The following is a 15,248-nucleotide window of genomic DNA, read 5'->3' on the forward strand; positions in this document are numbered from 1 at the left end:
GGCATAGCGTCATTGCTAACATTAATGAGTTTGACTGTCGTGTAAGCGGAATGAGTCAACTTTGGCCTGTTCATGCTGTACATAATTGATTTAGGCGATCACTGATCAGAATAATTATACACGTGATGTGAATATGTGTATGAATGATGCGAATAGTCCACCAGGATACTTGGTACCTATGTGGTTGAGACACAGGATTGATCTGTACTGTTCAGATTGTAGCGTTGAAGCCAATTTAGTGTCTGGTTCTCCTATGGGATTGAGCTGTACTGCTTGGGTTAAGCCTGGGTAGTGTCTAGCTTTCCAGTTAAACGGGATTGAGCTGTACTGTTTGGATTGTCACGTGAAAGTCTGGATAGTGTCTGGTACTCCTGAAAATCAGTGCAAAATTACCCTAGCCCATAAGGGTATATTATATAACTTATATAACTAATTACAAATGTTAAATAATGTTAGAAAGCGTTTTAGGTGGATCTTGTTTTTTTAAGGGTTGTCAAAAGTTTTTACAAAACGATCGACATTTATGATGATGATAGCAGACAAAAGTTTTAAAAACTCGTTGTCATAGTGATTTTGACATTTTTGTGTAGGAATGTATATCCGTAGTTTGTCATATGTATAGTACTAGTCACTGTAGTTGAGATGGTTATTCTAACAAACAGCTAATGTCAACTAAATCATTCACTTATTTTATTTATTTATATAAACACATAAATACTGGTACAAGGAAGCACCAGATAAATATGCGCCGCACAAATCTCATTCGACTTGTGTGAGGGCTGTGGTACTGCCAAGGTGCCCAAATTGAAGCAGGTGGTTTTCTGAGGGGGCCACAACCGGAGCCTTTAACCTGAAGGTCTAGTCCACAAGGCAGTGGAGCATCGTGAGGAGATGCAGTCCCATGGTAGCCGGTGACTAACGATTGATTCATACACCATTTGTTTCTTCAGGATACTGGAACCCATGTGCACCATTGGTTTGGAATGAGGGGTTTCCAACTCCCCTGGGTGAACTTTCCGTGTCCACCAACCCGGTTAAAGCGCTGGGCGTTCGCTTTTCGTCCTCTCAATTTCGTAAACAACAGTAATGCCACGAGAAGGCAGTGAGTAGTACTTCAATATCTTAACCATATTACTCTAGTATATCATTGATGATCCTAATTTCTGAGACTAACTGAAAGAATGATAGAAATAATCTATTCAAAATTCAATTCAGAGACCTTCCAAAAATCAGTAGTTCACAGGGAAAACATATTGAAGTTCTATGGGAATTATATCGAGTTCAAGGGGATAGATCTCAAACAAGCTGAAATGGAGCACTTCAATACTATTGTTAGGGATTATTCCACTTTATTATCAGAAGGGGTTTTAATGGAGATTTAGTATTAGTATTTTCATAGTTGAAAGCTTGAGCCAATTGAAGCTAGACCACTAGGGAAAACCTGGAAGCACTGGACGGCCGTTTCATCCTATTGCGCACTGCTGAGGTATCCCACTTTACTAAATACTAAGGTCTACTTTTCATAACCAAACAAATTGAATGTGTACACAATACTGAAAAGAACATCTAACAGACTCTTACCATTTACTTCATACTTGATCGACATCAACTCATCACCTTAAATAAGGTACTTTAAACTTATAATTCAGAGCATTCATTTAAATTAAGGTTCCAAGATTCCCCTGAATACTCTAACTTCATAATTATGACTAAAATGTTGTTTCTTATACTGAAGATTTAATCTCTGAAGCTAAACAAAGGACTTGTCTTGAACCACAATCTTATTAATAATAATAAGACGGAGAAGAAGAAGAACTTGGTAAAGTTAAACTTTAAGGGTGAGCTTGAAAGTCTAGTTAAGTCATAGTAAAAAGATTCCTAGCCAATTCAGTCAATCAGAAAGCAAGAAATATGGATCATTATACTAGGATTATGATTTATGATAAGAAATCCAAATGAAGATAAATGTTTGCATCATAAACTAACATCAATGTTTGTTCATTTGTGACGGAAGCAGATGGTTTTCTTAGGGGCCATACCCACCTGATCCGCAAGGCAGTGGAGCATCGTAAGGAGATCAAGTCCCATGGTAGCCGATGACCGACGATTGGTTTATACGCCATTTGATCCCTCAGGATAATGTAGCTCATGTGCAACTCCCTTAGATGGACACTCCATATCCGTCAACACGTTTAAAGCGTTGGACATTCGCTTCTCGTCCTCTCAATTTCGTGAAGAACAACCTTGCCACGAGAAGGCAGTGAGTAGTACTTCCCTGGCAGAGGCTATGTACGTGTGGCCATGTGAGAGCACTTCGAGAGAGGGCGGGCCCTCCCCACTCTCGACCGTACCTGGGCATTAGGTGTTAAAAAGTATCCTTACATTATAGCTGTTATCAGTTCATCATGAAAACCATAATCCACTTTTAACTTAATAACTAAAAGAAACTTGATGAGATCATTTTGTAATACCATCCAACACTGTTCATAACCTATGATGTCTACATCAGTAAGTAATAATTCCTCTAGGAGATCTCTTATTTTATCAACCATAGATACCGACTTTGAGGTGTTTTCAACACGATCATCATTAGGTCAGAGTTATAATTCAACTTTACCCTAACTTCTTACTATAATATTCTAACAGTTTACATTTAACATAATACTTAGATAAGATGTTATCATCTAAAAATCATCTTCTTCCATATACTACAAGATAATTTATTTATAAGCGCTCGCACATGAAACTGATATGTCCTGGGTTCGAATCTCGCTCACGAGGCGGGATCGTGGATGTGCACTGCCATTGAGGAGTCCCACAATAGGACGAAACGGCCATCCATCGCTTCCATGTTTCCTATGGTGCTCCAGCTTGAATTGACTCATGATTTCTCCACAAAAACCCTTCTGTTAATGATAAATATCTACTCGAAAAAGGAAGATATGAAAACCAGAACAACAGTACACTACTACATTCTTACCATATTTATCACATTCTAAAAATGCTGGATTACGAAATCCTATCTCTTCTATTACTGTTGTTGTTGATGTTGGTGGTGGTGGTGGTAGTGGTGGCGGTGGTGATGTTAAATGTAAACTATTTAAATTCATTAAATCATAATCTTCATTATAATCAATAAATCGTACATTATCTTTTAAACCAAGTGTACGTGGACATATAGCACCATTATGATGAGACGATGAGGATGTCGATGATGATGATGATGATGGTGACATATTACTATAATCTTGACTACTTCTTAATTTATTTGAACCTAATAAACGTTGACATATATCTATTCAGTAGTATAGTTAAATGGTTCAGTAGTGTAATACATAGACAATTATATATATAGATATAGATAGACACATATACCATAAAGAGCGATAAGATAGAAAGCATATGATTATGAAAGGAGTTCAATATCAACACATCGTTATAACACCATGTTAGTTGTCAGTTGTCATAGTAACAGTCATAAGAGTCAAATACAGTATTAGTAGTAGTAGTAGTAGTAGTAGTATGTTTATTGTTGTTGTCACATTCATACACAAGTACAAATAACATTCAATAGTATATATATAACCGATTAGTTTAATTATAAATAAGATGCATGCATGCATGCAGTTTCAAGACAATAGTAAGTTTATTTGTTTGTTTATTCGAACCAAAAAAGGAACAAACAAAAAGAGAAAAAAAGAGAGAATCGTTTATTAATAAACAGAAGATAAATAAAAAAAAATGAATTTCATAGTGTTTAGTAGCTTAAATTAAAGATGGATAGTGGCTAGCAGTGGAATCCAGTCCTAGTTGAGACTTGTCAGCTGGATGTACTTGCATCTCAGACATGTTGATGTTCACTCTGGGACTCAAACCCAGTGATTTTCGATTCAAACACCACCGCGTTATCCACTCAGTTACTAAGTCCTGTTAGTCATTGGGTTCGAGTTCCAGAATGAACATCAACTCTGAGATGCAGCTACATTCAGCTGACGAATCCCAAATAGGACGAAACATGCGTATTTGCATACATACATCTTTGCTTATAATACTTGTGAATTAAGGCTATATCGAGGCAATACGCACTGGATGCACATATGCCAATAAGAGACTGACCAGTTGCAGTCCTAAACATTAATGGGAAGATTCAAACAAACAACAATCCCCAATTTAACGAAACTACTAATATTGAATTTAAGTAGTATAACATTAACGCATGTTATATTAAATAAACAAAAGAAGATTTTAATAGTTGAGATCATAAATCAATTGAAGCTTGACCATCATGGAAAACCTAGAAGTACTGGATGGCTGTTTCGTCCTATTGTGAGACTCCTCAGCAGTGTACATCCACAATCTCGCCCCGTGAGATTCGAACCTAGGATCACCAGGTTTCCTATGATCGTTTAGCTTCAATTGATTCATGATCACAACTATAAAAAATTTACTATAATATCCACCAAACCCCTTCAGAAGAAGATTTGTAAATCAATCACTTTAATTAACAATATTTACCCAATAACAAAAAGGGTACACCATAGGAATCATGTAAATGTATATCAAATAAACTACCTCTTATGTAAAGGTGTATATATATATGAATTAAGCTTTCTTTCATATAGTTAACGTTTTCATGAATGGTATAAGTAACAACTTGGTCACATTTGATAGAATAAACTATTCAAACATCAATTATACTACTTAAATTAGATCAATCAGCAACCAATAACCTTTCATATACTTTATATTGTTAAATAGAAATAATGATTTATATCCATTGAACACCTTGAATGTAGACTATAATTTATGGATGAACCAATCAGATTGATGGTAATACATCTTTGATTTTGGCGCCTGTAGCGTTTTGGCATTATAACTGATGTCAGTTCATGATGAAAAATCCTAAATCTAATTCTTAACACTAATCATCATTTAACCCTATTAAGTAGGTGAACATTCTTAAGGTTAATTTAGCATCGTTCAAAAAGTTGCTCATAAATTATGGTCTCATCAATCTTGATTGGTTTAGCGGGGGGGGGAGGTAGATACAACGTGAGAAATACATATAACTCATTGTTCAAGCAAGTGACTATCAGGATTCAGTAGGTGAGTGGATAACGTGATGGCGTTTTAAGCGAAAGGTACTAGGTTTGAGTCCCAGAGTGAACATCAACAAGTCTGAGATGCAGTTACATCCAGCTGACGAGTCCCAAATAGGACGAAGTGTCACGCATCGAACTGGATTCCACTGCTAGCTACTATCCATCTATGCTTAGAAATACAAAGTAATTTATAAACATTTATATATAATAATGAATCTTACCAGCTCCTTCTAGCCTTTTTTCAGGCATTAATTTGGCTTGAAATTCTTTACTTAAATACAGAGGATGATAAAAATCACCAACTAATGCTTTGATCACTTTACCAACATCACGTAAAGCCACTTTAGATGTCTAATTATAAAAAAAGGAATAACAAAAAAAGCAATAAAGAAAATCATTAAAGAGAATAAGCCCGCAAGGCGAAATCGTGGATGTGTACTGCTGAAGATTCCCACAGTAGGACAAAACGGTCTTCCAGTGCTTCCAGGTTTTCCATGATGGTCTTCCTTCAAATGACTCATGCTTTCAACTATGATAATAATTAACAATTGAAAAGAAACTACTGACTAGATTAATAGATTGTTCAGTGTCTATAATGTCTCTAAGCTAAATGACAACATTTATGTATGTATGGTATTCACTTGTTTCATACATTTAAGCTAATAGAACAACATTAACATGCAACTACAACAACATCTATATTGAATATTGAAAAGAATATTGGAAATATACAAAATATGATATTAAGTTTTAATTAAGTTTGTAGATAAGATATCAAAAGTTAGCTACCACTGGGGACCTACAAACACTGGACAGTCATTTTGTTCTAGTATGGAACTCGTTATAAGTGCGAATCAACGATCTCACATCAGATAGTTTCAAACCTAGGACCTCTGATCTTGTGCCTGGACTCTTAACTTCTAATGTTACTAGTGCCTAGTGACTAGCTCCAAGAAGTGACTCTCGAAGTTCTAGTGGGAAGCTGTGATCGGTGAAGTTCAATTAGGTCTGTTGTGAGGTAATTACCCAATGAAGATGACGAAGGATGATGCGCCAATATCGTGAATTGGTTGATGTTAGACATCACTCACGAGATTGAAGGTCCTAGATTTGAATGTGAGATCGTGGATTTGCACTGTTGACGAGTCTTGCACTAGGACGAAATAGCCGTTAAATACTTCCAGGTTATTAATGATGATCTAACATTGATCGATTCATAATTTCAATTAAAACTCAACAAATCTCCACAACCTTATACTGATTTATAAGTACTTAAAGTACTGAAAAATAAATTATAAAGTCCAAAAGTCAAATACTAATTTAAATGTAATGTGGAGTGTCTAAGTCATTTCGTCCTAGTATAGAACTTTTCAACAGTGCACATCCAAGATCCCATAACAAAGGGACTCCAATCCCGGACCTATCGATCTCGCACGCGAACTCCTAAGCTCTAAATCAATGAACTAGCATCCAATTTTGTTAATGTCTAACTTTAACTAATCCACAAAATTGCTTCATCATCCATCATTGTCTTCAGTGAGTCACTGTCTCATAACAGACATGGTTGAACTTCGTTGATCACGGCTTTTCACTAGAACTCCAGAAAATAAATCTGGAGGTCAGTCAGTAGTTAGTACATGATGATTACTATCAGAAAGTGGGGTTTTATGGAGATTGTAATAATTCAATGGTTGAATTCAATATATATTTGCTATATATAGTACAATAAAATACAGATAGATACAATGTATTGATTTGTGTACACTAACTATTGTGCAATAATACATGATTGGTGAATCAAGTGATACATCATAAAATTCAACAGAGCAATGAGAAGATCAAGTTGACTTGATCACATCAACTATTTCCTTACATAACTCTATCGAAGTTTGTAAAAAAAGACTAATACTGTATTGTTTGTTTGAATCTTCCCATTGATGCTTACGACTGCAACTGGTCAGTCTCTTATTGGACATATGTGCATCCTATGAGTAATTCCTCTATATAGCCTGAAGTCGCAAGCATTATAAGCAAAGATGGATAGTAGCTAGCAGTGGAATTGAGGACTCGCGACACCTCGTCCTATTTGGGACTCGTCAGCTGGATGTACCTGCATCTCAGAGTTGATGTTAACTCTGGGACTCGAACCCAGTACCGTTCGCTTCAAACGTCATCGGTTTATCCACTCAGCTACTGAGTCCTGATAGCCACTTGCTTGTGCAACGGGGTGTAGTTTAAATTCACTCAGTATTGTTTGTTTGAACCTCCCCATTGATGTTTAGAACGCGATGGAGTTTGAGGCAAAAGTTACTGGGTTCGAGTCCCAGAGTGAACATCAATTCTGAGATGCAGGTAAATCCAGCTAACGAGTTCCAAATAGGACGAAATGACGCGCGTCAAACTGGATTCCACTATGAGCCACTATCCATCTATCTCTACAATACTCTTAACAGATCCTAATCAGATATATGATCTAAACCTTTTAACAAAGAATTACATTTTCTATACTCTAAGTGTAAACTCATAATGCATGCATTACAATTATAAATATTTACACAAACAGATATTATAAGAAAGAAAAATCATTAAATACTACTTCATTAAACATACTACTATTAAATCACTACTACTACTACTACTACTAATACTACTACTACTACTACTATTACTACCACAACTGTTACTACGGTTATTATTATTACTCTACTGTTACCTTGTGTTCTTTGGATACAGTTCTGCCTAGTTTCTAAAATATATATATTGATTATCGTATACATTTAAAATAGAATAGTTTGTAGAGAAAAAAATAAAAAATGAACGAAAACTGCTTAGGATTTGATTAGCAACAAACTTACCATAATATTTTATATGATAATAGAATACCGAAATGTATAGTTGGATAATTCTTTGACTGAAATATAGTCAGTTTTTCACAATAAGCTGTTGTCTGTTCTGAAAGTATGACTATCGAACCATTTAGGTCATTTAACTGATAATTCCTGGGTTCGAATCTCATTAGGCGGGATCGTGAATGCGCACTGCCACTGAAGAGTCCCACAATAGGACGAAACGGCTGTCCAGTACTTCCAGGTTTTCCATGGTTGTCTAGCTTCAATCGACTCATGATTTCAATTAAAAATCTCTACAAAACCTTCTTCTAATAATTAACTGAAGTATTTATGAATAAGATCTGAAAGGTTAGGATGTTAATCTTTTTTTGACAACAATGAATCTTCTGACGGATTTTTAATGAATAATTATAGAATGTATTGTAGTTTACATCAAGGACTGACTTTAATTAGACGGTCACTGAGAATCAAAAGTCAATGGATATCTCTTTTTTCAAAATCCTATCGTGATAGTCCTCAGAAGTGTACATTTACGAATCCATCGAGGATCGAGACTCAAGTTTGAATAGTCTATTTGAGTGCAACCAAGAATGTGATAAAATCTCAGTCTTTTTTTTATTTACATTCATGGCGTACTTATCTGTTAACATTTTCATACTGACACTTCCTTAACTGCTATTGTAGTGTGGTCTACTTATATCCATATAAGTAGTATATGGTGATGATCAGACATAGAATATATTTTGGCAGAAGATCGTTAAGGAACGAACATAAATGAAGCTCAATCGGTATGAAAATGCATGAACAATGAAATTAGAGAAGATGGATTGATATTTACAGAAGGAACGGGGAAGATTGAGACCATTGATTGTTATTTTGCAAATGAACTGTTTACTGTATGATTATCAAAATTTAGTGAGATAATTTTGTGCTTGAAGACATTCGATTGTCCCCACCCGTGTTCTTGTTCACTACTCTATCATAGATAGAGCATTCAATATTCAGATGATTTGGAATAAGTTTGTTACATCAGTGCTATTCATGCGAACTAAATACTATTTAGTGATACGATTGTTTACAACGAATGTGATATCAGTTGATACCAGTTACTCGTTGTAAACGGAACTAGACTGATAGGTCAACGTAAGAAAGGAAATAAAACTATAGAAGACAATTGATTTATTCATTGAAGATTAAATAAACGATATCCATTGAGTAATATATCCTTTATTCTTTCTGGCTAAATTCAACCTTTCAATATACACCAATCGAATTACACTTGACGGAGAAGCTTTGGAGGATTTGGAAACTTTTTCATAACTGGTAAGCATCATTGATGAACATGGTGGATTTGATGCAGATGTGAAGGCGAGGATCGGCAAAGCAATAGCAGCATACTTACAACTGAACAACATCTGGAACTCAAAACAATTGTCAATCAACACCAAGATCAGAATTTTTAATACGAATGTCAAGACAGTTCTACTGTATGGGATGGAGACGTGGAAAACTACGAAAGCCATCATCCACAAGATACAGGTGTTTTTCATCAGTTGTCTACACAAAATACTTCGGATTCATTGGCCAGACACTATCAGCAACAACTTACTATGAGAGAGAACAAACCGGATTCCAGGAAATCAGGAAGAGGCGCTGGAAGTGGATAGGACACACATTGAAGAAACCACCCAAATGCGTTACAAGGCAAACCATCACATTGAATCCTCGAGGTTATAGGGGAAGAGGAAGACCAAAGAACACACTACTTCGAGAAATGGAGGCAAACATAAGAAGAATGAACAAAAACTGGATGGAACTAGAAAATAAGTCCCAGGACAGAGTGTGTTAGAGAATGCTTGTCGGAAGTCTATGCTCCATTGGGAGTAACAAGCCTAAGTAAGTAAGTAAGTCATACTCATTTCGTTGGGTTGTTATGATAATGAGGATTTGGTGCATTTGCACTACTTAAACCTAGAACTCAAATGGTTCAAGGCTAGTAATCACAATGTTACTCTTCATTCCTGATTCACAGAAGAGTACGTCATTCCAAGTACTTCTTGAAACTGTTCAGGTAATGTTTAACTAAATCGGATGAAACATCCACCCCTAGATTCTGTTGTTCGTTTTTATTTAAATTTACTAAACATTAATTGAATAATTATAGGCAAAGATGGATGATTACTAGCAGTGAAATCCTGGATGTGCGTTTCGTCCTATTTGGGACTCGTCAGCCGGTTGTACCTGCGTCCTAGAGTAGATGTTCACTCTGGGAATATCAATGAGAAGATTCAAACAAATAATACAAAATAAGTCTAGGTTGTATGAGGAACTATTCATTACGGTATTCAGAGAAGTAAATTGAATATATTATTTAGACGACGGATCAACCTAAACTAGACAATTATTTAAAATTCGGAATTACCGAGTAGTATGGGGCTTTTCAACAATGTCTACGACGAACCTATCAAAGATCGAACCAAATACCCAAAGATTATACTTCACTAGAGGTTAATTTTAAGGGAAAATTGCACTTGTTCTAGTGGGAAGTCGTAATCTATCAAGTTTATTCATGCCAAATATCAAGCAGTTATTAACTGAAAACAAAGGAAGGTAATTATATAACATGAAGAATTAATTGAAATTAGACATGTAAACTATTGAATATCGACTTAGTACTCCGTGATTTAAGCGCTCGTTGTGAGAACCTAAGGCCCTGAGTTAGATTACTGTTTGTTTTAAGGATACTCACTACTGGAGAGTCCCATACTAAGATAAAACAGCTATCTATAGCCTATACTTTTTCGATTCAGGTTAGTTCATGAGTTGAATATCAAATACCATGTTCTCAATACTGCTTTGTTTTACATTCATATACTTAATTCTTATCAACATCATTTGATGATTAGACATTTCCGATGCCACGGAAGGTGAGTCAATGTTTAATCAATGTTGATAATGTTCTTGTATGTAACAAGAATACACTTGGATACATAATATATTCATAGGTAAATACATTCACTCCCTAACTACGCTTGAGTAATTATCTGACTTATTTACTGTATTCAATGAAATCAGTAGCATAAGGCTAGTAAATTAATTCAGTCAATAAGTGAATGGATTCTAAACTATTCATTTGTAGGTATATATATATATATATGTAATGAAGTGATTAGCTTCTGCTTTATTAGAAGGGGTTTTCGTAGATATTATAGTAATTTTAGTAGCTGAGATTATGAGTCGATTGAAGCTAGATCACTGTGGAAAACCTGGAAGCATTGGATGGCCGTTACGTCCTATTGTGGGATTTGTCAGCAGTGCGCCTCCACTATACCGCCTTGCAAGATTCGAACCCAGATCCTGTCGGTCGCGCTCACAAACACGTAACGTCTAGACCACTGAATTGGCATCAATGATGGTCTAGCTTCAGGTGAATCATGATCTAAACTATTACCTCTGTTTTGCCCAAAAATTAATGATGCGTCTTCTAAAGTAACAACTCTTGTCTTATGTGTTAAAAAAGTTATCAGGGTTGTTCAGCTTCAAACTTTATATAGCTCTATATATTTTTACTTATTATTATGTAATTGAAATGAATGTTTTGTAGCTGTTTAATGAAGTTAACCCTGTAAAACAATCTATATGATAGGAATACGTGTACTTCTATATATTCGTTAATCTTCCCAGACTAATTCAGGTTAGCTCAACAAAGATCTATGGGATTCTAACACTCTAGAAAACCAAGAGAGTAGACACTTTAACCGTTTATTTTTATGCAATTCGTGTCGGCGTTAAGAACTTCGAGGTGACTATACTTTATGAAGTAAACGGACACGGAACTAGTCTAATTCTTTTTAGCTGTACTGAGGATATAAGTCGAAGAGAACAAAAATGTATACACCGTTATGGGGAGTGGATAAATAACTTTGTAATTACATGTTACATACATATATAGAGTGTATAAACCAAGGTCTATACACTTCATAGTACACGTATAGATATAGGTGCAATTCCCTTTGGTTGCAAAAGGCTGGAGTCCAGCGGCAATGGTAAATATAATGAAGTATTTGCTTTCAATTCACTAGATTAGAATTCGTCCATATCAATAACACGATTAATGTCAACCACTGTGGAATATTTATGGCTTTAGTTTTCATCAGACCTAATAGACCTTCCTACAGATAATCCAGGCAGATACTAAAAGGATTAATGTATTCCTCAATTTCTGTATAACGCATACACTTTTACCATAAGCTTTCAGAAAAGTTCATATATTATGAAAGACTATTCCATTCTTCATCAGTTCCAGCAGATTATAAATGAAATCTATCTCTACTCAACCACTCAAAACAACTGTCAACTAGCTTCCAAGTGAGAATGTTCAATACGAACGTCAAGACAGTCCTACTGTATGGAGCTGAAACGTGGAGGACTACTACATCCATCGTCAAGAAAGCACAAGTATTTATAAACAGTTGTTTACGCAAGATACTCAACATTCATTGGCCGGATACTATCAGCAACAGCGTTTTAAGAGAGAGAGAGGATAAACCAGCTTCCTGCTGAGGAGGGAATTAGAAAAAGACGGAATTGGATAAGACATACATTAAGGAAATCACTAAACTGTATCACGAAGCAATCCCTAACTTGGAATCCGGAAGGGAAACGGAAAAGAGGAAGGCCAAAGAACACATTACTCTGGGAAATAGAAGCAGATATGAAAAGGATGAATGTTAACTGGAAATAACTGGAAAGGATTGCCCAGGACAGAGTTGGATGGAGAATGCTGGTTGGAGGCCTATGCTCCTCTACGAGGGGTAACAGAAGTAAGTAAGCGAACATATTGCCTCCAGGGAGAGTCGAACATCCTGGCACCTGGTTTAATACATCGTTGCTCTATCTACCATTGAGATCTGGAGAGTTTACATCTTCACAAGGATTAAATTAAACATGTTACTATGAAACTGAAATAAACATTCCAATTATTTAAAGAAAATTATTTAAAGTTTTATCATGTTAAATAAAGTTTCATATGAATGAAACAATCTATCCATAGGTATCTTCGATTTTTTTTCTCGGGGGGGGGGGAAGGGGGGTTGTAAATAAATGAATATTAGGTATTCATTGTATCTACAACAATGAGAGTTAATACATCATTATATATGTGTATATGATGTAAGTAAAAGCTGTATATACATGTAAATGTTGAAATTATAATTTATGAAAGAATCAATTAAATTTGATTTTAGTTGGTAATGTTTGCTTGTATCTTCCCATTGTTGTTAAGGACTACTATTGATTAGTCTCTTGTTGGGATATCTGCATCTTGTTCGGACTGCCTCGATAGCAAAGATGGATATTGGCTAGTAGTGAAATGCAGTTTGACGCGCGTTTCGGCCTATTTGGGACTCGTCAACTGGATGTACCTGTGTCCCATAGTTGATTTTCAATCTAGGACTTGAAAACAATACCATTCACTCCAAACGGTGTTGTTTTATCTACTTAGCTTCTGAGTTCTGATAACCACTCACTTGTGCCTTAGGGTGAAATTTAAATTCCGTTGGTATTGTTTACTTGTGTCCTCCTATTGTTGTTTAGGACTGCAATTGAGCAGTGTCTTGTTGGTATATATTCATCTTGTTCGGACAGCCTCGCTATTGCTGTAATTCACAAACTTTATAAACATGGATAGATAGTGGTTAGTTGACAAGTCCCAAATAGGACGAAATGCTCATCCTAGATTCCACTACTAGCCACTGTCCATCTTTGTTTACAATCTAATTTGAGATATCAAATAATGGATTTTGTCACAAAATTCATAATCTTATATGACTCAATACAAATTTTGCATTATAGCTGATGTTAACTAATGATAAAAACCTTAACAATCAACTGCAAATCCTAATCCTAATCTCTAACACTCATTTGACATGTGCAAGTGGGGTGGATATTTTCAAGGTCATTTTTGTATTACTCAAACATCATCTATAAATGATACTGTCACCATGACAACTATAAAATATATTTTTTTCCAAAAAAAAAACGAAAAAATTTTTATATGGTTGAGATCATAAGTCAATTGATACTAGACCACCATGGAAAACCTTGAAGCATTGGACGGCCGTTTCGTTCTATTGTGCGACTCCTCAACTATATAAAAATACTAAAATCTCCATAAAACCCCCGGCGAGACTATAAATTATGGATGAGCCAATCAGAAGCGTTTGAGGGATTTCAAGTTCACAGCGCCAATTTCAGTACCTGATGCTCATGTACGATAGGTTTACACAGAAGTTTATAGAAGACTTGACAATTAACCGGCTACAACAAATGAGACTACTATGAAGTTCCTGTATTTGTAATTGTGGTAATTAAATAACTTGTAGACCTTGTGCAGACTACCATGATGTTGTCCTTCGATGTAATATATGCTGAAGGAAGACGTTTGCTAAAATAGAAAGCTTTGTCGCTCGATCCAGATTGAGACTAAGGCATATCATAAGAATTGCCGCCAACTGTATAATAAAGGCACCAGTAACATTGGCTGCAATAATCTAAGGTGTTACTGAAGCTTCGGCTATGCAGTGGTATGAGTTTTGTAGGGACATATCCATAATAAAATTGATAAACTTACACAACTGGAGTACACACAAACAATAATGAAGCTATATGGTCGAGGCTGAGAGGATTTTTGTGACCTTATCATGGCCCCAGAGATCAACTATTATGGAGCCATATTGATGAGTTCCTCTATCTTTATCCATTACGATTTTGGAACCTTTGAGCCTTTTTCTAACCTTGACAAATTTTTGGACCATACTAAAGAATTGTATCCACTTTAATTATTTGGTTTTGTATAATATATTTTTACTCTATACTGACTGTTTACTGATTGGCTTACATTTCTCAAGGTCACTTAAGATTCGCCCAAATGTCGCCTATAAACCCTTTTCTAATATTCATCATATGCTCATTAGTGACTGGCACCATAAAGTATTTCCTGAAGTTCTAGTGAGAATCAGTAACCAGTGGAGTTCAATCACGTCTGTTGTGAGATATCAACCCACTGAAGACATTAATGAAATGGTTGCTCAATTTCGTGGATTGGTTGAATTTAGACATTAACACCGTCAGATGCCAGCAAGTTCAGTGGTCTATCGGTTAAGTGTTGGCGCGCGAGACTGATAGGTCCTGTGTTGGAATCTCGTGAGGTAGGATCGTGCATGAGCACTGCCTCTGAGGAGTTCCACAATAGAAAGAAACAACCGTCCAGTGCTTCCAGGTTTTCCATGATGATCTA

At 35.7% G+C, this 15,248-nt stretch overlaps 1 protein-coding gene across 1 annotated transcript in view; it reads right to left on the reverse strand.

Moving 5' to 3' along the window:
* Positions 1–1,832: 1,832 nt before the first annotated feature.
* The window catches only part of Smp_161640 (transient receptor potential cation channel,subfamily m, member, putative), a gene marked incomplete at both ends in the record, with an annotated part of 42,298 nt that continues 28,882 nt past the window's right edge, over positions 1,833–15,248 (reverse strand). Inside the window, 2 exons of the mRNA XM_018791395.1 lie at positions 1,833–1,852; positions 5,324–5,453. Coding sequence (XP_018645452.1) covers positions 1,833–1,852; positions 5,324–5,453 — 150 coding nt within the window. The remainder of the gene's footprint in view (positions 1,853–5,323; positions 5,454–15,248) is intronic.

Source organism: Schistosoma mansoni (genome assembly GCF_000237925.1).
Source record: "Schistosoma mansoni, WGS project CABG00000000 data, chromosome 3 unplaced supercontig 0077, strain Puerto Rico, whole genome shotgun sequence".
NCBI lineage: Eukaryota > Metazoa > Platyhelminthes > Trematoda > Strigeidida > Schistosomatidae > Schistosoma > Schistosoma mansoni.